The following is a 24,895-nucleotide window of genomic DNA, read 5'->3' as shown; positions in this document are numbered from 1 at the left end:
AACTATTTTGACTTGTTTAACTCTGTCTGTCCATGATGAATTTGTGCCAAAATTATGTTGAGATTTTGATTCCCTATATTTGATGTCAACAATGTTGGGTATTAATGCATTACTGTAATTTAATTACTTTCCCCTTGAAAAAGTAAAGGGATTAGCTACTCTTAATTTTATTGTAAGTTAATTAGTTACTTCTGATGTAACTGAATTAAAGTGATAGTTCACCCAAAAATGAAATTTCAGTCATTAATTATTCACCCTCATGTCGTTCCAAACTAGTAAGACCTTTGTTCATCTTCGGAACACAAATGAAGATCTTTTTGTTGAAATCCGAGAGCCATAGACAGTAACGTCATTGCAACTTTCAAGGCCCAGAAAGGTAGTAAAGAAAAAGTTAAAATAGTCCATGTGACTATTAATTCTCTCAAAGTGGTTCAACCTTAATGTTATGATGCGACGAGAATACTATTTGTGGACAAAAAAACCCAACAAAATAACAACTTTATTCAACAATCTCTTCTCTTCCACGTAATTCCCCTACGCTGTTGACATAGTGTAAACAGTGCAGCGCTTCTGGGTTCTACGTCAGAACGCCGCCTCACAATTGGTCGACGCTAGTCATGTGAGCACCACGACACATGCTGAAACAGGCGCTAGCTAATAATGAGCCGGCGTTCCGATGTAGAACCTGGAACAAGCACTGTTTACACTACGTGAACAGTATCAGAGACTGACAGGGAAAAGAAGAGGTTGTTGTAAAAAGTCATTATTTTTGTGTGTTTTTGCGCACAAAAAGTATTCTCGTCGCTTCATAACATTAAGGTTGTACTGTAGTCACATGAACTATTTTAATTGTCTTTACTACCTTTCTGGGCCTTGAAAGTTGCAATGACGTTGCTGTATATGGCTGGTTTAGAAACCTCTTGGATTTCATCAAAAATATCTTCATTTGTCTTCCGAAGATGAACGAAGGTCTTAAAGGTTTGGAACGACATGAGGGTGAGTTTAAACTGACTAAAAAAAAAACAAGAGTTGAATCTTGTATAACTTTTTTTTTTAATTGCTTAACTTGCTAGCTTAGCATGGAAACACATATGTTGTCATAATTTATTGATCATACAATTTTGCATGTGCATGATTGTTCTCTTTTATTCTTTACAGTGCAAACATGTTTTGGGTTTGCGAGCCACTAGTTGAGAACCACTTTGAAGGACAAATTCACTTAGAGATGCGTTCATTGTGTTCATTGTGTAGATGTTTTAAATTAGGATAAAGAATGAATACTAGCTAGTTCACAGACAGATAGGGCATTTCTTCTGGCCTCTCAAACGTCTCTCTCCCCTTGTCTAGGAAAGAAAACCGCAGCGCTTGCACTGTACAGTAGATCATTGTCTAACTCAATAATTGCCTCAATCTTGTCAGCACATGTGTCAGCTGTAATTTCGGCCCCAAACAAGAGGCGGATCCATAGTCGTTGTGAAAGCCTGACCTTAGAAGTTAAAGACAAACACCCAACCCACCTACAAAATCAAAAACGACCTTTAGCCTGTGTACCTATGTCTGATTTTCACTGCCGATGAGTGTTTATCACGACAGCGCCTTTGGGTATTTTAAGACGTATTATAAATGCCAGAAAATCTATTCTGAAAGATGCGTGGGTTGAAAAAAATAAGGCAGAAAATGAGGAGAAGATGAAGGAAAAAAGGAAAAGGTTGTTAGCCGGTCTGAGAGATCCGAGGGAACGTCTTGGTTTTTAATAAGCGGCAAATTCCATAGGAAATTCTGAACCATTAATCAAAAGATAAGTAATCAAGTTTGAATTCCTCTTCAGGGGCCCCTAAAGGTTTGGAGCAGTACATGAAGGCTGCTGGTACTACTGAAATAACAAGATATACAGTATATAAACAAGTTCTGCTTCATATTTCAATAGTACAAAATCCATCTGGACAAAGAGCTGCTTTAAAATTTTGCGAAAATTCTGTTTCCATTGAACCAGAGTATCAGCGTCAAGTTTCCAATGTGTGTGGGACATATTCCTGGAGTAACATCCTTTCCATGAACCGCCAACCATCCATTCACTAATGTATTTTGCATAAAAAAACGAAATTCTGGCTGAAATCGCAATCTCGGTTGAGTAATCTAAAACTTAAATCTAATTTGTTGGCGCAGTGTAACTTCCTGAAGGACGCAAAATTCTGTTTGCATTAATATTTATTTGCTAATCGTCTATTTGCACGAATTTACATGTAAAATTGTTTGTGAATATAGGTTTTTAAGTCTGTATTTAAAATTCACAATTTACAGAAAGGCTGAGGGCACATAAAAACAAAATGAATTGTGATTGGTCGCTTTACATGTCAATCGGATGGTATTTCCTGTCTAAGTGGGCGCTTCTAAGACTAAAGTTTATGCCAATAGAAAAAAACAAGTTGCCATTGTCGTCTTTTGGAAAATAAAAAGACATATACAAACTCAAAGTCATGCAAAGAAAAATCTTCCCAGGTTTATCAAGTTCATTTAACATGTTCTCAAATAACGCATAGCACAACCAGGACACCCCAGCTGTCAGCCCTTAGTGAACCGTGTGAAGATGACTGACAGGTCTAATCCATCAACGTAAAAAACGGTAATAACAAACCTGAACTCAACTGATGTTCACTTTCGACAATACCTTGAAAAACACGCTCCTTTAATGTATCTTCCCTTAATGAGATGCTTTTCAGTCAGTGTTAGTGGGCGTTTAGTCTTCCAAACATATGCTCCACCACTTCATAAATATCATCCAAAGCACAACAAACTCTTAACAAGCAGCTAATGGCGTTTCACAAATATCCCAGAAAGTTCTGCCGGCATCCCACACTATTTGTGGTACAGCGCCGGAGACGTTCCTCGCTCTGATCAGTAAAGAGAACAGGTTTTGTAAACTCATCTCAATAGCTTTGATGCCGTCCTGGGTCACGGTTGTGTATTGTTGTTTACTTGAGTCAATAACCAATCAGAGGCCTTGATAAGTTTGTTTTTCCAAGTCTGCTGTATTAACCAAAGGGTAAAAACCGCAACAATGAAAAGCACTGAGCTATATCTGGCCACATACGTACTAAGCAGTGTCAGCTGTTAAAATATTAACGCTTTAACCTTGTCGTAATTCCAGATCCTTGTGTAAACTAGTCTTGGACATTATTCTAATGTCCAGGGCATTGAAGTTGCTTTCAAATGTTCCAGTTTTCAAATAAAAATAAGCTTAGGGTTTTATCTAGGGTTAGTTGCATGTAATTATGCATCATTTATTGTTATTATTATAGTTACTACATATGTACCAAAAAATAGAAAATAATTTTTAAATCATATAATACTCTTTATAACATTTCAAAATGAGTATTGTATAACATTCATTAAATTGTAATTTATTAGTACTTTATAATTGTATTTTTTGTTAATGTGTATAAAATCATTTATTATTATTATTATTATTATTATTATTATTATTATTATTATTATTATTATTATTATTATTATTATTATTATTATTATTATTATTATTATTATTATTATTATTATCATCATCATCATTATTACTATTATTATTATTATTATATTAAAAATAATCTTTTTTCAAAATTTTGAAATTAAAACGAGAAATGTATAGTTTTTACATACAGACTGTAATTTATTTGTATTATTTAATACATTTCCTGTTTATGTATATAACAATGTATTATTATTTATGACTATTTATTATGATTATTATTATCTATAACTATTTATTATTATAACAAAAATATATAATCTTAAAATATACAAATAATTAAAGAAATAGAAAATACAATAAATATTTTTAAATTAAAACGAGTGTTGTATAATAATGCATATTTATTATTATCATTAATATTATTATAAATAGATCTAATAAAAAAGACAATTAATATAAAAAAATCCAAAATACATTTTTTTTTAAATTAAAACAAGTGTTGTATATTAATGTATATAGCCATATTTGTTATTATTGTCATTATTATTATTAGATCTAGATAAAATATAAACACACACACACACACACACACACACACACACACACACACACACACACACACACACACACACACACACACACACACACACACACACACACACACAAACAAACACATGCATGTATGTATGTACATATACAGCTCTGGTCAGAATTATTTGCCCCCTTGGTAAATATGATCAAAGATGGTTGTAAAAAATAAATCTGCATTGTTTATCCTTTAGATAGTTTTAAGCTTTAGAAGGTTACATTTTTTGCTATTTTTTTTAAATAAAATATCAAAAGGATTAACAATGCAGATTCATTTTTAGATGAATAGATTGTATATATATTTTTTATGTTTTGTTTAAAACATGCATTTGTGTGAATGTACTGTATAAATAGTGTATATATATAGATTGCAATTTATTTGATTTATATTTTAATTTGTTATGTATTTATAATAACAATAATTTATTATTATTATTTTCATTCATATACCACTCATATTTGATAAAATTATCAGCCCCTGAGCCAAAGATTTTTTTAATTTATGTTTTTACCTACATTAAAATCTCATCTCAGTGACAATTATTCAAATTCGGTGATTGATATTCCAAAAATCGTGTCTGCATCTAAGATGTCTAAGATGTTACTGCTATTATAACCTTGTTCTGTAAAAATGAGTGTGGAAGTTATCGATCATTCCCACAGCAGATCATCTAACTGTCTGACTCAGGATGGTGTAATAATGGATAGAGATAGTATTATCATTATATCTGTGTTTTACTCACTATTGTGATGGAACGTTGTGTCAGTGATGTTGTGACTTCAACTTATATTGTTATTGAGCTCTATGTGAAGAAGAATAGTTTAAATCAGTTTGAAACATGTTGCGTTTTTGTCCTTGAAACTCAAAAAGAGCTATTTAGCCAAATGTTCAGGCTGCTCTGCAACAAAATGGACAGCGGTGCAAAGTATAAAGCATCATTAAAGTGGTCCATCCGCATGACTCAGACACACAACTGAGGTCATCGAAAAGCTCTAAATTGATGTTCAGACCAAGCCTAAGTTGTTATTCAAAGAAAGTGTTGCTTTTTCTTGCATTGAATGCCAGAAGTGGCATTCAATACATGTACAAGCTCTCAGCATGAACTTCATTCAAACGTCTCTGAGTTGACTCCAAATCAATCAAGTTCTGATTCAATTCTCAGCATAAACTCTTAAAAACATTGTACGAGTTACGTTTGACTTGTTTTCAACAACAAAAAATGCCGTACACAGTGTAATTCTGTCATTATTTACTCAGAAAGGACATATAGATTGGCATACAACCTGAGGATGTCGAAATAATGATTTTATTGAGATTTTATGTTTAAAACTCCCAATATTCCATTCATATTCCATGATGTAATGTCCTCATCTTGCTATCGAATGTGCAGTAAATTAGAATCGAATGCAGCTGACGGTAAATTAGCCGGGCTTTGACGCTCTCTTCACGTTGTGTTCCACCTGCCGAGGTGAGCGTGGAGTATCACAATGGAGGTGAAGAGTCTCTCTGTGTCGCTGTCAGGTTTAAATAATAGCCTCTCTTTCATTTTCCTCTATTACATCAGCCCTGCTGTCATGGGCAACCGCTAGTAAAATCAGGTCAGCGTTAAATGCCAAGCTTGAAGAGGGGGGCAGAAATGTGTCCCGAGCCATTTTAATTACCCAAAATGCTGCGCGTTAAGGTGCGGAGGTCTGAGGTGGTGCTGTAAGTGGGACATGTCTGAATGAAAAAATGCTGTTGTAAAAGGAGAATGATAAATGGTTTTGTAAATCATTTTATTTGATTATTTATTGAAGTATTTTTGTAAATATTATTACCATTAGTGTTTTCTCCATTTGATGACCCATGAGCAGGAAGGAAGGAAGGAAGGAAGGAAGGAAGGAAGGAAGGAAGGAAGGAAGGAAGGAAGGAAGGAAGGAAGGAAGGAAGGAAGGAAGGAAGGAAGGAAGGAAGGAAGGAAGGAAGGAAGGATCAATAAGCGAAATGTAAGGAAAACAGACAGGAAGAAAAGAAAGAAGGAAAACGAGTAAATTAATGAAGGAAAAGACATTAAAAAGGCATAAAATTTGCATGCATATATATATATATATATATATATATATATATATGCATGCAAATAATAGATAATATATTGGAGTATTATTTTTTATTTGATAATAATTATTAATTTACGTTTTATGTAATTAGGACACATTTTATCTGACAAATAATAATAGATTGTTATTATTAATGAATTAAAACAAATAATGATTATTATTATTATTATTATTATTAATAATACGCAGACATTTATAATGTAACTAAAGATTTGTATTTCAAATAAATCATTAAACAGCTAAAACTGTTTATTAACATTGATAAGACCCATTATTAATAATTGAACACCAATAATAATTGAGCATCAAATCAGCGTATCAGAATGATTTCTGAAGGATCATGTGACACTGAAGATTGGAGTAATGATCCTGAAAATTCAGCTTTGATCACAGGAATAAATTACAATTTTCAAAAAAGTTCAAATAGAAAACCGTCTTTATAGTATTACTGTTTTACTGCATTTTTGATCATATAAATGCAGCCTTGATGAGCAGAAGAGACATTGTGTGTGTGTGTGTGTGTGCGTGCGTGCGTGCGTGCGTGCGTGCGTGCGTGCGTGCGTGCGCGCGTGTGTGTGTGCGTGTCTGTGTGTTTGAATAGACGTGGCACCTTTAAGACAATCAAAGCATGTTTGAATAGACGTGGCACCTTTAGGACAATCAAAAATGGCACAAACAAGAATGGCACAAACAAGGCTGACTCTCTTTGCTTAATCTACACAGATGTTGGTCTTGGTTTTTTCTTTACATGCAAGATTAAACACCTCTCACGAGACTCAGGAATGATCTGGCAATTCTTAAACTACTTAAACGTGTTGGGAATGGGTAATTCAGCATCAGATAGCAAGAAGAGGGGTATTCGAACGATAATATTAGAACCTATTTTTTACTGGATAGCCGTTTTGAGTTGTCTATATGGTGTTTTGGAGATTTTTTATAGGTTCTTCAGATAAGTATCTTGGGTTTTGAATCGGTTAAATCTAGAGCGTGCAATTTATGCACTACTAGAGTCATTTTTATTGTTTAGTAACCTCTTATTTCTTTATTTTATTGTCATTTAACAAATTTGTTGCCTAACATCGCTGGCTTTTTTCCCTATTTAGAGCCTTTATTTTTAAGAGTACTGCTAAAAAGTCAAGTGGCACTCTTTTTAAACATAAAAATTCTCATAACGTTGTGTATTGGTCTTCTTTTGAATGTTGAAGACTTAAGCTTACTAACTAGTGTTTGAATACAAGTTTAGGCAAAAAAAAAAAAAAAAAAAAAAAAAGAAGAAGAAGAAAGCTTTAATCCACAGAGGACGGATTGTGTTCTGTGTACAAAGAAATCTGGGACACTCCGAGGGCGTGCAAACTCTCCAACAGGATTTAAATGAATGTTTCACACTTTCTACAGGATGTAGGTGTCCATTCACAGATGTCCAGGCGTTTTCTGTGGCACTTCTAACCACTCCACACCCCCCCCCCCCCCCTCCCCCTCTTTATGCTTACATTGGAAAAGTTTGTTGGAGGCACCAGACTCAATTCAATGTGGGAAAAAGCTTCTTTAAAACTGCATTAGAAATCACATGTTCTGTCACAGCGCCCGATGCACTGGGACATCCTGGGATTCCATTAAAGGTGCGGACTCTTAAAAGCAGCTGGGGTCAGGAAAAATGGACTGTCGTGCTGGGTTTGCACCGAGCTGCTTTTACATCTAATAAAGCGTATGAATACTGCACAGGAGGGGGAAGTGGGTTTGCTATTTCTTGGATTCTTGCCTCTGTTAATAGCCTCCTGCGTGTTTCTCCATACTGCATTTGCTTAAAAGCTTTCAGTTTTAAATGGCAAACCATGGAGAACTGAGTTAGTAATGTCTATAGGATGTTTTTATGATTCTGAGAGCTCGTCTCTGTTTGTGAACATTTCTAAACAACAGCCACGTATTTCTTATAATGCTAACATTTTACACCGTCCGACTGTCTAGCAAGCAAAACGGCGAATTAGGCGACCTATCCTCAAGCTAATACCAGTGCTGCTGAGTTGTTTTCCTCCCATAAACATTAATTTCTCAGCATGCATATGTCAGTAGAGCTGGCAATGCTGACTAGGAGAATTTCCAAGGTAAACATAAAAATTTAATCTCCCCCACCCTTCCAACCCTGTCTTCGCATTCATGCCGAGCATCCGTCTGATCCCGGTAGAAACAATTATGCGTAGTGTGTTTGTCAAATAAAGGAAAAACAATGTTTTTTACAGTTCAACAAGCAGCCCTGAGTGTGCGCTAACGTCCCTTGGCCTTCGTTCTTGTCATGAATTGCTATTTAGAAAAAGTGAGCACTGTTCTTGATTCGTTAAAGAGTTTTATTAATTGCATGCATACGTGAGTACACTTCATTTACACTAATTGCTAAGTTAAACTGAGATTAATATTAGCATGATTAACCAATTATGTATGCAGCAATCAGGTCATTGTATTTGATTAGAATAAATTATTTTTGGCATTCTGATGATTGGCATAAATTCAAACATTAAAGAATCAAAATAGGCGTGATTTTATAATAATAAAAAAAATGTGGATTTTGTTTTCTTGATTAGCAGTTTGTAGATGTGGGGGGAGGGGGATAAATCCTCATTAATTTCTCAAACGTTTTTCAGAAGCAAAAATTAGATTAAATGGAGAGCAAAGGAAGCTTTTGTTTAAAGGGATAGTTTACCCAAAAATGAAAATTCGGTCATGAATTACTCCCACTCATGTCGTTCCAAACCCTTAAGACTTTCGTTCATCTTCAGAACACAAATGAAGATCTTTCTGATAAAATGTGAGAGATTTTTGTCCCTCTGTTGACAGCTCAGCTAGTACTTGCTTCAAGTGATGCTTCAGAAAGTCCATAAAGAGATCGTAAAACTATTCAAATCAGGTTCATTCTCTCATTACGCAGCACATTTGAGCTTACGCTAGAATGAACCTCATTGGTTCTTGGAGGTTACGCAATACATTTGAGCTTCAAGAACCAATGGTGTATAACAGCAGGTTTGAGCTTCCACAAGAACCAATAAGGTTTATTCTCGTGTTACACAGCACATTTCAGTTTCTGCAAGAACCAATGAGATTAATTCTCGTGTTACGCAGCGTGTTTGAACTTCCGGAGGAGGTTTGTTCTCGCACATCAAGAAAGAATGGTTGAGCTTCTGTTTATGTTCGCTGATCAGTGTTTATGTGAATAAAAGCCTAAATTAAATCTGTTCATCAAATGAAGTGATCGAGTCACTTCAGAGAATTTGGACTAAACCACTCAATTCATATGGATTAGTTTTACGATCTCTTTATAAACTTTCTGAAGCTCAAAGTGTCAGTTGCGTAGCTGTCAATGGAGGGATAGAAAGCTCCCAGATTTCATCAAAAATATCTTTATTTGTGTTCTGAAGATGAACGAAAGTCTTACAGGTTTGGAACGACATGAGGGTGTGTAATTAATGAAAGATAGTGATTTTTTTTGGTGAACTATCCCTTTAAATATCTTGCCCCAACTTCCAAGATAAAGATATTTTAGGGAAAACGTTAATCCATGACTGAGAACTCCTCTCTTATTAAGTCTTATTAGCTATGCAAGAACAACATTTTAGCAGTACTTTTTTTTTTTTTTTTCCTGGGAAGCATTTGAAGGATAAATAAATCTGTGTTACGAAGTAGCTCATGTAATGGACTTCAAGGGGATTCCTCTTTTGGAGCCATGATCGAGCAATTGGCATACTCTCAGCGTTGTTGCAGGATGCCGAAGACGAGGACACGGGAACTGAAGTATAGTTGATTTATTTACAAACTAAACTTACAGGAACAGACAGAAACAAAGGAAACTCCAGGACTTCAAAAACACACAACCTTACATCGACGACGACCAACAAACACTGAGGGAAAACACAGGTCTTAAATGGACAGGGACTAATATGATAATTAACAGAACACAGGTGACGGGAATAACTAATCAGACAGAGCGGGAAAACTAACAGGACTGAACCAAAATCACAAACACAGGGGAAACCAAGATCACAAAACAAAACTCAAACATACTGAAACGTGACAGTACCTCCCCCCTCCCCGAAGGCGCGTCCTCGCGCCGTATAACATCCAAAGGGGTGGGAGGGTGGGCGCCCTTGAGGCTGACGAGGGCATGGTGGTGCAGGGACGGGAAGCCTCCAGGGCGGAGCTGGTAGCTCGGGGAACCGGGGTGGAACAGGCTGTGGGCGTGGCCAGGGCGGAACAGGCTGTGGGCGTGGCCAGGGCGGAGCAGGCTGTGGGCGTGGCCAGGGCGGAGCAGGCTGTGGGCGTGGCCAGGGCGGAGCAGGCTGTGGGCGTGGCCAGGGCGGAGCAGGCTGTGGGCGTGGCCAGGGCGGAGCTGTCGGACCCGGCTGTGGGCGTGGCCAGGGCGGAGCTGTCGGACCCTCGGGCGTCCAGGGCGGAGCTGTCGGACCCTCGGGCGTCCAGGGCGGAGCTGTCGGACCCTCGGGCGTCCAGGGCGGAGCTGTCGGACCCTCGGGCGTCCAGGGCGGAGCTGTCGGACCCTCGGGCGTCCAGGGCGGAGCTGTCGGACCCTCGGGCGTCCAGGGCGGAGCTGTCGGACCCTCGGGCGTCCAGGGCGGAGCTGTCGGACCCTCGGGCGTCCAGGGCGGAGCTGTCGGACCCTCGGGCGTCCAGGGCGGAGCTGTCGGACCCTCGGGCGTCCAGGGCGGAGCTGTCGGACCCTCGGGCGTCCAGGGCGGAGCTGTCGGACCCTCGGGCGTCCATGGTGGAGCTGACCCTTCGGGCGGCCATGGCGGTGAGGACCCCTCGGCTGGCCATGGCGGTGAGGACCCTTCGGGTGGGCGCCCCCCCAAAATTTTAATGGAGAAATTGACAGGAAAGGGGGGGATCCGGCAGCAACGAGGGTCTTGGGCTGGGCAGGACCAGCGGCAAAGGAAACTCTGGGCCGGACAGGACTGGCGCAGGATCAGTGGGCTCTGGTGCAGGATCAGTGGGCTCTGGTGCATCTGGTGCAGGATCAGTAGGCTCTGGTGCAGGATCAGTGGGCTCTGGTGCATCTGGTGCAGGATCAGTAGGCTCTGGCGCAGGATCAGTGGGCTCTGGCGCAGGATCAACGGGCTCTGGCGCAGGATCAACGGGCTCTGGCGCAGGATCAACGGGCTCTGGCGCAGGATCAACGGGCTCTGGCGCGGAACTGGATGGGGCCAGCACATCATGGGACTCGGAACTGGACGGGGCCAGCACATCATGGGACTCGGAACTGGACGGGGCCAGCACATCATGGGACTCGGAACTGGACGGGGCCAGCACATCATGGGACTCGGAACTGGACGGGGCCAGCACATCATGGGACTCGGAACTGGACGGGGCCAGCACATCATGGGACTCGGAACTGGACGGGGCCAGCACATCATGGGACTCGGAACTGGACGGGGCCAGCACATCATGGGACTCGGAACTGGACGGGGCCAGCACATCATGGGACTCGGAACTGGACGGGGCCAGTACATCATTGGACTCGGAACTGGACGGGGCCAGCACATCACGGGACTCGGAACTGGACGGGGCCAGCACATCACGGGACTCGGAACTGGACTCATGGGCCAGAGCTGATGTGCGTGTAGCCCACACACACAGAATCGCCGCACACATCACAATCAGCGCTGTGTCTTCTCGTGTGGACTCACTTGTGGTGTGTTCAGGCAGGCAGGCGATGGGTTCAGGCTCTGGCTCGAAGACTGGCTCTGGCTCTTGCTCGAAGACTGGCTCTGGAACAGCAGACACTGGCTCCGGTTCTGGCGGGCTTGGAACTGATTGGAGTGGGAGATCTTCTACGAGGTAGTTGGATCCACACGCCCACAGCGTGTGATCCACAAACTCATAAAAGGACATATTGAGGTCCTTCACCAGAATTATCTGGGCTAGCGGGTCCTTCAGACCACCCCAGAAACTCTGCTTCAGTTCCTCTTCATCCAACGTCACATAATCATAGAGCTCTAGGTAACGCCCCGCATACTCTTCTAATGAGCGCTCACCTTGAAAGAGGATAGGTGTGTGAAATGGTTTCACCTTTTTGTTCTTCCTCCTTTGGCTCATTTTCGGTTTTTGTAGGGTTGGTCGTTCTGTCAGGGTTGTTGCAGGATGCCGAAGACGAGGACATGGGAACTGAAGTATAGTTGATTTATTTACAAACTAAACTTACAGGAACAGACAGAAACAAAGGAAACTCCAGGACTTCAAAAACACACAACCTTACATCGACGACGACCAACAAACACTGAGGGAAAACACAGGTCTTAAATGGACAGGGACTAATATGATAATTAACAGAACACAGGTGACGGGAATAACTAATCAGACAGAGCGGGAAAACTAACAGGACTGAACCAAAATCACAAACACAGGGGAAACCAAGATCACAAAACAAAACTCAAACATACTGAAACGTGACACATACATGCTCAAGACACATTGAATTATGCTCAAATAAGAGTATTGGTTCCAATCTTGGCCATCTGGTGTCTTGATTGTTTTCATTGATAAATAGTAGGAAAAAAAATGCATACACAAGCCACGTTGAGTGCAGGACACTCGGTTCTCAGTACAGGACAATCAGTATGTTGCAGCAACTTCTGTTCACTTTCGCAGAACCTTCCTCTACATTTACATAGCACAATTACATTTGGAACTAATAGATACACAGCATTCGCTGACAATCTCCTGGTATCCACAAATTTCATTCAGAAAAATGCAATTTTAACTCTTCAACCTAAACAAAGAACTTAAATGGTTGAAACATTGCAGTTTTTGAATAAAATTGACTGATATCCATAGAGTTAGTACACTTACTGGAGTTTGCAAAAGCAAATGCTGTGGATCCATTGATCCTTCAAATAGGATTGTGCATTGAATATAGAAAAAGTAGTAGTTCAAGGGACAACGAATGCTCTGTCAGGCAAACAAAAGTTACTGCAGCTCTAACATAGACACCGTTAAAAAATAGATTTGTAGTTTCGTAAGAGCGGTGAATCAGTTTGTTTCAAAGGGAACAGCGTACCACAAGGTTGTAGAAGGAGAAACTCTGAAAATGACTTCCTGGCATCCGACCGAAAGTTAAGAACACTTAAAAGTTTGCTGCAACATTGACCAGAGTAGGATCCAGTTGTGTTTTCAGAAATCCCGCTTGATTTCAAATAAGACATGGCTTTTTACACCCCCTCAAAAAGGTCATACACATTCCTGTCTATCAAAGATCTCAAGGAATGAAGCTTCAGGTTTATGGTTGTTTTGTATCGATTCCCATCTCTTGTACCATCAGAGGATCAGGTGCTAGGCAGCCACTAGGTCAATCTCACTTACCTTCTGCACAAGAAAAAATCTAATCTGGTCTCTTTCCGCTGGTGGAATGCTACCGATATCCTCCACACACACGTCAACGCAAGGATATGAGAATGCCCCTGTCAGTCATTCCTATCATTCATATTTATGAGTTTCAGAAACATCACTTGCTCAATTTGCTCACGTTACACGCTTACAGTGGGAAAGATAGAGAGATAGCCAGCAAAAAAGACTCCCTGTTGAAATATGCATCATGGGGCGGGTTTTTAAATGGCTTCATCTGGAGGAAACCTGCTTCGGAGGTTGCCTGTTTATTAGCGATTTTTTTTCCAGAGCTAAATGTACCGTTGAGCCAGAAGAGGACGATTCTTTTTGACTCGTTTGCTCGAGTATCTCTGCCTCTCAAAGCTGTTGTAAGAGAGGAGACAGGGTCACATCTAGCTACCATCCTCTCTCCTTCCTACGACCTTACCCTGATACTCACTATTTCATGTCTCTTTATCTCTCTCTTTCTCCCTCTAATCTCCCCGTCTCACCTTTTGCCCGGTCTGGAATACATTTGCAATTCTGTGAGTGATGCTATTTGATGTCAGGCTCATTCAGGAAGTGTTTGAAAGGTTAATTACCTGAGAAATCAGTGAAGCTTTCTCAAACATTGAAATGAGAGCCGTTGTCAGATTTCTCACTCTCTCTCCTTTCTGCTCATTCTTTCTTGTCATTATCTTGCTCTGCACATTAACCTGGGGAATGGATGCTGAAAGTCCCTTTTTTGACTGGATAAATGAAGTTTACCCCTGCGAGTACTGCAGACTGCTTTCTTCTGGTCCATTAACTGGTATCTTCAGCCAAGGTTGAGGGTGTAAACAATTTTGCAACATTCACTAGCCATTTTATGTCTGTAGGTTGACGTTTTTTTGAGAGAAACTGAATATTCAATGGGGAAAACAATAAATGATAGGACTTGATCAGTTATCCATTGGGAGCAAATTGGTTTATGAAAACTGGGCATTTCATAACAAAATGGAGTCATTCACAAACCATGACCGTCAAATCTGATTTGTGTTTCCTGCTGTTCTAGATCACTGCAATGGGCCACTGGTCTCTGCTCTTCCTCCCACATCATTCCAGAGCTCATCGTCTTCCTCCGACAGTCAGTCCCCATATTTCGCCAAACTCAACAGAAGAGATGGTGAGTAATCCCACAATAAAAATGTGAAAACGTGTGGTTGTTACCCTACTGAGGTATTTCTATTAGATGTCTATTAATTTTCTTTCTGTAGCATAACCCAATGTTTTCAGTTTTTACTGGTAATATCAAATTATATTATATACAGTAAAATAGGTTTTGATTGTCGTATACCATTTTATATAAGATTATATTATATTTATCTTATAATTTGGTGAAAACATTACAATTATTATTTAAATGCAAACCGTTCATTTAGACAGTACTACATCAAGTACATGTTTAGATTAACTGGCAAAAACTGTACAGCAATGGTATCTTGTGGTAATACCATGGTGATTATTTTAAATAAATCATGCACTGATTGATTATTGTGTTTTTGCCCACTTGATGTGCATGCTTTTTGCCTAATTCTTAGTGTTTTTATACCGTGGTATTTACATGGTACTCTTGCATGGTACAAAGTATTTCAAAGAACACTATTTGCTTGTCAAAAACCATGGCTAGACCATGTAAAGACATTTTACAAGCGTAGGTCTAGCTAATGCTGGAGTCCGTTGCATTCAGAACATGAAACTGTCATTTGATATGCCACAGCAGATATACATATCCAGTACGACTTGTGACGGTGTATTAGCAAGCAATACCCAGCCTTTTAGAGTCGATTCAATTGTAATTCAGTTTACTTACAGGTCAAAAGCAGACCAAACAGTGAATCACTGCCTGACAGTGACAGGGACCCCCATGTGACACGCACCTCTATGGCTTGGTGTGGTTGTGTTAGTAGAGTTGTTCATTGTGCTAAGACTAGCGCTGGGTTTGCTGTACAGTATATTTGCTCAGCCTTTTAATAGATGCAGTGCCAATGTAAGTTAGATTCACTGAGCTAATTAGTGTGAACAGACAGGTTTAAAAGAATCTCACTTGGCAGGCTTGTCTGAAGTTGAAGCTTGGCTGGTTGCGAAATGCTTCAAATATCCTTTTGCCTTTAATTAAAAGTTTATATTTTGTTAATGAAGGAATGTTTCCTAATTAACTACAGTGCTGAGAAACTAGCCAAAAGAAGCAATGCAATTTTTTATTTATTTAGCATTTTCTTCAAGCCTGGCAGTAGATGTACAGTCGTTGTATCAGTAGCATGCTAGCTTTTCTTATAAATAGCATTGTAGATCGACAAAATGTTGCATTGATTTGTAATGATGTCTTGTGGATGAGCAAGCTGATATGAAAATAAAACATGCTATTCTAGGTTTCTTTCTCTCAAGACGTGTGCGTTGGAAATAGTTCTTTGAGTTCACTTCAAGTGAACCGATCCAAATGCAGTTTATTCACAAGTAGTCACTTAGTAGTATCAAGAAATGTCATTGAGCACAATTTAGCTTTTTTTGTGTAGCGAAATAAATATTTAGTTAAAGGTGTGGTGACATTTACCATTGTTCAGCGAAGTTTCATTGGCGAAATCCATTAATTTAGTATTAGTAATCCAAAAGATTTCCCCGTAGAGATTTTGCAACATGTTCAAGTTGGATTTGCCGCATTGAGCAACCAAAAGCTGTTTGGTTTGAAAGTACTTTTTTTGATGTTGTTTTTTGCCTGTGAAATTTTGCCAACATTTCACTGATATGAAATCACCATGAAACACAGAAATTAGCATCTTTTTGTGGGTTTTACCTGGGCTTAGTTACATTACAACCCTTCTGTTCTTGTATTAGGTGGTGGCGGCTGGGCTCCAGAACGAACAGACAGGCTACGGTGGCTACAGGTGGACCTGCGGGAAAGGGTTGAGGTCACAGCTGTGGCGACCCAGGGTCGTTTCGGGAACCCTGATTGGGTTACGAGTTACATGTTGCTGTACAGTGACACAGGAAGAGCTTGGAAGCAGTTCAGACAAGAGGACAGCATAGGGGTGAGTTATCTAAGTACTCTAATAAATAATCCAGCCTTTTATCATATTTATAATGCATTAGTACTTTAGTCAGGGCAATAAGTACTGTAAATGCTTTCAGGATAATGTGGATCAGGGGGGCTTTTATGACTGGAATAAAATGCATGCACACCCATAATCATTAAGCATCTGTATCCTTAACTAAATCATAATAATTTACTAGGATAAATTAACGCTTCCTCCCCTGCACTGTTGGTGCACACTTCCCATCGAAAACCAGCCACCCATGAAACGTTACATTTTTAATTATCGACTTGAATTTCACTTAATCACCCAAACTAAGATTAAATACACCACCTACCATGAGTGACGTGACTTTATATCCTTGCCAAAACTTATTTCATGGTCTCTTATTTCAGTGCAGATAAAACCCTTGTCTTCCCAACTTGAATTACATTTTCTTTTCTTTTTTTGATAGTTTTATTTTGACAACTTTGGAATCGATCGGCACGGCCCTTGCGCCACAAGAGACAGCGGTTGCATTGCCTCCACACTTACAGGCAAACAAATGGGCTTCACCCTCCTCTTCTGAATCAATAGTAGTCATTTCAAAGCTCCATCATTCCCTGGCATTCTTATTTAGCACCGACTAAAAGAGAGCTGGGGCGAAACATTACTGAGATCTTTCCTGCCATCTACGTCGTCTCTCATTAGCTTGGTTTTCATGCTAAGGTAATCATTGGAGCTAAACAAACAGAGAGCAGGAGGAGCAGGTGGATGCGGAGGTGGTGTATATATTTTCTGCGGCTAACTCATCTCGTTACAACTTTTTATGTAATTTTATTTTATTTTTTTTGTTCGAAGATGGTTTAATGTTTGGTTCTTTTATCTTCCTCCCCAGTGGGAGGAAAAAAAGGTGCTGATTAGTTTGAGAACTGAGTTTAATGGAAGTCTTTGAAGGTGTGAAGCATTTTAATGAGTGGAAGATTAAAAGACGTGGGACATTTTTAAAGTGCGGTAGGTGCCTCCTGGTCATGCCGTTTTTCTGGAAGGCACTACAGCTCGAGGTAGGACCCCCAGCTATTCTAAAACTGGAGGTTTAGATTAGCATTGACGCTTTGAGTGCAGCTTAAAGAAACTAACGCTGCCAGAGGCTCCCCGCTAACTTTTTGTGTTAGTTTTTAAAAATCTTAGGTAAATGCAGCTTGGCAAAAGTTCAACTCTATGTATAGATGATCAACTCTCTGACTTTTGAAGAGTTTCTCTGAGGTAAACCTATATGCTAATTGAGACTGAGATGGCTAAAAAACTGTTTGCATTCCCAAGCATTTCAATGTGAGTCTTTCGACTTTCTCATGCCACTTGGGAGGCTACCTGCACTAGCAACTATCAGCGCAGTCAATGAAGAAACAGAATGAAGAAGTAACGGCATCTACCAGCACGTTATCTAGCCAAACCTTCAGACTTGAATGTTAACATTGTACAACGTTAAGAATTGGGCAATATCTTAATGTTTACGAAGACTTCACTACAGCACACACTGTATATAGATGTAGGAGAGCTAGTAACAAATTAGTGTTAAGTTGTGATCACATTAGGAAAAGTTTCTAGGAAAAATTTGCATAACCAACTCAAAATTCTCTATGTAGATTCCTATTGAAATTACTCATGAAAGTTAGTTAAACAATGGTACAGCACCTCTACAAAGGCCTTCCATCTGGTAGGTTTAAATTTAGAAGAGTTTATGTAAGTCAAACATACATGCTAATTGAGATGAATGCATGCTAGCAATTTACAGCTTTGTTATTTTTGTACCACAGAATGCATTTCTTTGCAAACAAAAATGTGTCTGGAAAATTAGATATATTAACTCAACAATACATAGCAAGGCCAAATCTTGGATAATTTTCTGTTTTGCAAACTTATTTTTTTTTTCCTGCAGACTTTCCCTGGAAACACAAATTCCGATGGGATTGTCCACCACAAGCTCTCACACTCCATAAGAACACGGTTTCTGCGGTTCTTGCCGGTGGACTGGAGTCCCGGGGGATGGATGGGCCTAAGAGTGGAGGTCTATGGCTGTTTATACAGTGAGTACTGAATGTACATTTGGTGGATAATTGGTATTTCGTTTTTTAAACCAGACATGAAATGGAAATTCATCATTGTAAATGCATCTTACTGGTCTTGTTGTGAACGGTCCATCCATGCGTACGTTCCTTTTTTATTTAATTTTTTGTGTGACCTTAATAATGTCATAATTTCGATCTTCCTGTGAAATCTCCGGAACTCCAATCATGTAGTCCTGCCCTTTTTTTACAGTCGATTGCGAGCTTCCATTCAGTCCCCTCCTTTTTTTTTCTTTTTTTACGTCACAATACAGAATAGTTTGTGACTTTAATATTCTTAAGGCCTATTCACACCAAGCACAAATTCAGTGCCATTATTATTTTAATTTCAATACAAGGCTGTTATTGGCTTGTATTGAACAATTGTATTGTGAAAAGCCCACAGAATTATGGGAAATTTAGTTTTGTCATACAAGTCAACATCTTATAATCCAGCTATAATCGACCAAGCTACTGTATTCATCGACGGCACATAAAATGCAATCTCACAATTAAAACTTAGCTCAGCTTCATAGCAATTCGCTTTTCTATGTCCGCAATGATTGTTTAATTGTCGCACTCCCAACTCCGAAAGATTGAAAATCCTGAGATTCCTGACTGTATATTCTGATATTGTGGTGATGTTGGTGCGCGTCTTGCACACACAATCATACTGATATGGTCTGAAAGAAGAAAGGACGAAAAAACAAGCAAGGTGTGGTTTCAAAAGTTCAGCTAGTCTGTTTTTAGATTTAGCTAGTTCAATATAACGTTGTTTTACTGCAGTCGGGTTGAGTTGGTTTAGACTTACCCTTCACTGGGTATAAAAGTGCAGGGTAACAATCAATCGGTTACCTCAAGGGTAGCCTGCACCACACGTCTAGTGCTTGAAATATTTATAATGCAGCCTTGCTAGTGCTCGTTTTCTCTCTTTTTGTTCCTTCCCCTGATTGTTCCTTTCTCTCTGTCTCTCCTCAGGTGCTTTGTATTTGCAGTCTGCGCACTAGCTGCACCGATTGTCAATTCAAAGCTTGACTCAGCGACCTATCACTGCCATGTTTATTTTCTAAACGTTAATTTCGTGAGATAGGGCAGAATGTGACACCGCTGGGGGCGACTCGGTTTACCACGTTGATCAAACATGATAAGTGGGTGCTGACCACACAGTATTTCAGTAATAGGGTTTGATAACAGAGATGCTAGTGCTTTCTCAAAGTCCGACCGCTGGCAGGTTAGCACTAGCATTAGCGGCGGGCGCAGGCTTGCATTCCAAAGGAGCCGCGAATGAATCAGGCAGTGAATTAGTGCTCGGTAATTACGTTTATAATTATCCACGCGCTAGTACGCGCTGAACATACAATGGCTTGACACTGCGGTGCTCAATGTTAGTACAAAGGGCATATGAACAGGGCTAGAAAGATCACTAAAAAATATACTCTAGTAAAAGTACTATTACTTTCTCAAAACAGCATCCATGATTAACAGCAGTTCATCTACTGTGCTGTGGTTAAAGTTTTCTATGCACGATTTTATTTGACGGGAGTCACAAGGTCGAATACTCTCACCCTGTCCAATCACGTTATGGATTGGGAGAGAAACAAAAAACTTGGCGTCAAACGCGGGGCAAAGTGAATTTGAACATGTCTGAGACTTTAGAGAGGTAGAGACACAGAAAGAAAGCGCATGTTTAGGATAGCGCAAGGTCTCCCTCCATTCATATTTCTCTTCTGGAGAATAAACCAGACATCCTCAGCGGTGCGTTGGCCTTATTCATACACTCCCCTAATGCTCCTGAAGTCAATTAGTTTTAAATCTGTCAAGCGCCTCTGCTGCTAACTGCAATTTAAGGCCGTGGCTTCGTGGTATAAACTGTTTGTGTGTGTATGTCTGAAATGGGGAGTGTGTAGCAGGGGAGCAGACGTTCTCTAAGTGTGTGTGTATCCCTGTACAGTCATTAATTCACAATGGAGCACTGCTGTGTTGATGCCACCAAGAGACCCATAAATAAAGAGAGGTCTAATTCTCAGTTTGTGGATGACTTTGCGTGTGTGTATTAAGCAATACGTTGGCCCACACAGAATATGCACAATTTTCCCACATACTATATGCTCTAAGAAATGAATTATGAAATTTTGTTAAATAGATTCTTAACAGAGTAAATTTGTTATGGAGTTTTTTTCTTTTCAAATCTGATTCCAAGGACTGTCAAGACCAGTATAGCTGATTTCAACACTGTTACTGTTATTATTATTATTATTATTATTATTATTATTATTAATGTTAATAATTTGTATTAATATTTTGAATTACCTTTTTGATTTTTATATTTTTACTTGTCATTATAATTTAGTAACTTTATTTAATTGTGTTATCTGCTGTAGTAATTTTTGTTAATTAATGAATTAACTTTTTTGTTATACATGTTAAATGATGCTGGTTTAATTTATTTGTATTTGTTTTTTCAGTTTTAGTTTATTTATTTCTTCAACTTCTTTCTTCAAAAAAAGAGTTTTGAATTTCTTAAACTTGCTTTGGCAACCATTCTAATTTTCGTTTAGGTTTTTTCTTCATCTATATTCATTTATATTTCATTTCAGCATTTTATTTTGCCGTCTACAATCCTAAATAATACATTATTCAAGCGTGACGTGATTGACCGTGTGTTGTGTTTAGCGAGACGCCTGGCTGAGTTCAGATGCAGTCGAGAGTTTGAACTTCATTGTTTTTGTTCTTTCCCCTCAGGAAGGATTATACAATATGCATTTTATTTAGCTAAACCTGGCAGTGTTTTCAACTTCTTTCAATCCTCTCAGTTCTATCCGTCTCTTCTTTCTATCCTCTCAGTTCTCAAGGTCATTGTTTATGTAACTTCAATGATTTTTTGATTATTGTTGTGTATGTAAGATGCACTTTGAGATAAAGATACATTTCCTTATCATTCCATCTTGACACTCATTGTGCCTCCATCAGGACGCTAACTCATGCAAAAAAATGAAAACCAAACACATTCTCGTCTGATCTCCTCACTTTATCTAACTCAGCCTCATTGCGCTTGCTGATGTTCCTGGACCCTCTGTGTTAGTTCTATATTCAGCAGACGGCTCCGAGCTCTTTGCGTGGCTTTGCTTGTCATGGCTAGTTAGCTTCAGTCTCTCGCACTCCAGCATCCGGCAGAGGAGAGATGGAGAAAGAGAGCAAAAATATAATGTCTGACCTCTGAGCCCCGGTCAAAATCCATGCACATTTCTTCCTTTTACCGCCCAGGGTAGAATTTGTTCTGAAGGGTTGCTTTGAGACAGGCTTGATTTTTTTCTTTAAATTCTGGCCAACGTTTTTTTTTAAGAAGGAAATAAGAATTATTTTGTAATATTTAGAGTCTAATAATTGTTATTCAGAGTCTTGTTCAGAGACTTCATCAGTGTTTTGTTTATTGTTTTTTTTTTCACATGAACCTCATAAATGAGTGACACATTGCAAACTTTTCAGTGCTTTTGATGGAAGTTAAATTAAATATTAAATATTATGAAATAATTAACCGTATAATAATAAAAATAATAATAATAATAATTATTATTATTATTATTTTATATAAATTAAAATAACACTTTATCATGGGTGTTTTTCTTATTCTTTGTTTTGTTTTGGTTTTTTTTGCTTTGCATTTTGTTTTTGTTTTGCTTTTTGTTTTTGCTTTGCTTTTGCTTTTGTTTGCATTTGTCTTTTGTTCTTTCTTTGCTTGCTTTTTTGTTTGCTTTGCTTTTTGTTTTTGCTTTGCTTTTTACTTTTGCGTTTGATTTTGTGTTTACTTTAGCTTTTGCTTTGCTTGTTGCATTGCCTTCTGCTTTTCCTTTTGCTTTTCCTTTTTCTTTTCCTTCTGCTTTTCCTTTGCTTTGCTTTTGATTTTTGCTTTGCTTTTGCTTTTGCTTTTGCTTTTGCTTTTGCTTTTGCTTTTGCTTTTGCTTTTGCGTTTGCTTTAGCTTTAGCTTTTGGTTTGCTTTTTGTTTTTGCTTTGCCTGAGTTGCTTTGTTTTGTTTTCGCTTTTCCTATTTGCTTTGTTTATAAAATATTATGAAAACACTTTTATTTTGGAAAATCATTTACTAATGAATTATGCACAATATGAAGGTTTTTAAAGTAAATAAGGTCAATTTTGCACTTTCAAATTTATTGTTATTTATGACCATGATGCAGATTCATTTTTTTCCCCTTGCATAGAGTCGGATGTTGCAGACTTTAATGGCAGGAGCTCTTTGCTGTACCGGTTTAATCAAAAGTCCACCAGCACGGTGAAAGACGTCATCTCCCTGCGGTTTAAGAGCCAACGTGCGGACGGGGTCCTTGTGCATGGAGAGGGACAAAGGGGCGATTACATAACGCTAGAGCTGCATAAGGGCCAACTGGCCCTACATATCAATCTGGGTGAGTCAGAGGTCTCTAGCCTTTTAATCTCAAAACTCAAGTGGGACGCCTGAAACATATTCTACGCCAGCATATGGACGCAAACGCTTCGGAAAAACTTGATTTCATGCATTTTTGTGTTCTGAATTGTGGCAGGCAATAGATGTGGACTAAAAGCCACAAATCTTTGCAAGAGATTCACACTGTCTGTGTTTAGGTTATTCCACATCTGTGGGTTTTGTAGAGCTCTATTATCATTGCAGAAAGAGGAAGTGTTCAGAGACACAATCGTGGCATCTTATCGTAATCATGTGAGAGGCAGTTGTGAAACAAAGATTTGATTAAGAGGCCAAATCTGCGGCGTAATCACATATAAGTGTATGGAGCTGTCACGAAGAGTGGTCTAGTTTAGAGTCCCAGAGATTTCTGAGCCTCATGTTCAATTAGCACCATCAGTCAGATGGAATAAGCTGTATGTTACGCTAAGAGCGGCTGCGAGCTCTGATTGCTAAGTATACCAAGATGAGATTGTTGATGCTGTTTATCAGGACAATGTTTTTGTGTTTACATTCGCCCTCCATCTGAAAGCTTTCAAAGCTCATTTCAAATGCTGTATTTTGTCACCTTCACGGGTGATTCTCACTAAAATGTGTCTGCTTTATGCTTTGCTCCAAAATCAGAAAAGATCATTTTTTGCACACAGAAAATTAAGAATATATTTAGGACTATTAAAAACTTTTGCCATTAAAAAAGACCATTACAAATATTTATGTTTATAATAATAATAATAATTATTATTATTATTGTTATTGTTGTTGTTGTTGTTATTTATGTTTATATTATGTTCATCGCAGTGCTATTAATTTTTTTTCTTTTTCTGCAGCATCTGTTTTTTTTTTCTTTCATCCCTTGGCCAATATGATCATGCTAATATACATTCAAGTGCTATTAAGCCATTCCTCTGTTTCTACATTATTTTGGTGATTAAATGTAAAAGTATTACAAAATAAAAAATATGCATTAAAAACTTTAACGTAAGGTGCAATTAATTACAAAAATTTTTGATTATATAGTTACATTTGAAATCGATTGCCAACACTAATTTATATATAATTTAAAAATTAATACATTAAAAAAAAAAAAAATATATATATATATATATATATATATATATATATATATATATATATTTTGCTCTTAGATTTAAGGATTACAACAAATATTATGATAAATACTTGCCCATCACCGTCACTTCGGATTGAAGATTTGCTTAATTGTCATGCAATAAATATCACAATGCAAAAAATATTATTGATGGTAAAAATAGTCTCCATTTTCTTTATGCAAAATATAATTTCTTCTATCTTTCTTTTGATTTTGTGGTGAAATATGAGCTGAACATGTTCCTGACAGGCTTCTCTCACTTTGTCAAGATACTCTGTTCTTTCTGCACTTTTATCATCAGTACAGCAGGTTTCTTTCCAGGAAGTTCAGACGGATCAAACAAAGGAGACTGCACACGGCAAACCTTTCCCAAGCTATTTATGGCTCGGTTTGAGAATATGTGCTTAAAAAGAGACTGTTTGATCATTTTGTTTGTAAGGTTGCCTATTATAAAGACGCTGTAAAATTAGCAACTGAAATGTTTGCTTCCAACAATATTTTTTAATTCATTTGTCAGCATGAAATATTGGAATTTATTTATGTGTTAACCTGTATAAGAGTTGTTATTGTTAACTTAGATTAAAGGGGTGTTTACACGAAACCATCTTCAACTAAAAAACAAAAACTTTTAATGCATTTTGGCCATTTCATTTACATGACGACAG

General features: G+C 38.4%; 1 protein-coding gene across 1 annotated transcript in view; it reads left to right on the top strand.

The window, feature by feature from the left end:
• cntnap5b (contactin associated protein family member 5b) overlaps positions 1–24,895 on the top strand; it is a 67,318-nt gene that overhangs the window by 5,313 nt on the left and 37,110 nt on the right. The window contains exons 3-6 of the mRNA XM_077226209.1: positions 14,568–14,678; positions 16,388–16,581; positions 18,503–18,650; positions 22,884–23,087. Of these exons, the coding sequence (XP_077082324.1) occupies positions 14,568–14,678; positions 16,388–16,581; positions 18,503–18,650; positions 22,884–23,087 (657 nt within the window). The remainder of the gene's footprint in view (positions 1–14,567; positions 14,679–16,387; positions 16,582–18,502; positions 18,651–22,883; positions 23,088–24,895) is intronic.

The sequence above is a fragment of the Siphateles boraxobius genome, unplaced genomic scaffold (assembly GCF_051911475.1).
Source record: "Siphateles boraxobius isolate OS27281-9 unplaced genomic scaffold, OSU_SipBor_1 13, whole genome shotgun sequence".
In the NCBI taxonomy this organism is placed as follows: Eukaryota; Metazoa; Chordata; class Actinopteri; order Cypriniformes; family Leuciscidae; genus Siphateles; species Siphateles boraxobius.
Note: the sequence above shows the minus strand (reverse complement) of the source record. Positions and strands in the feature narration are given on the sequence as shown.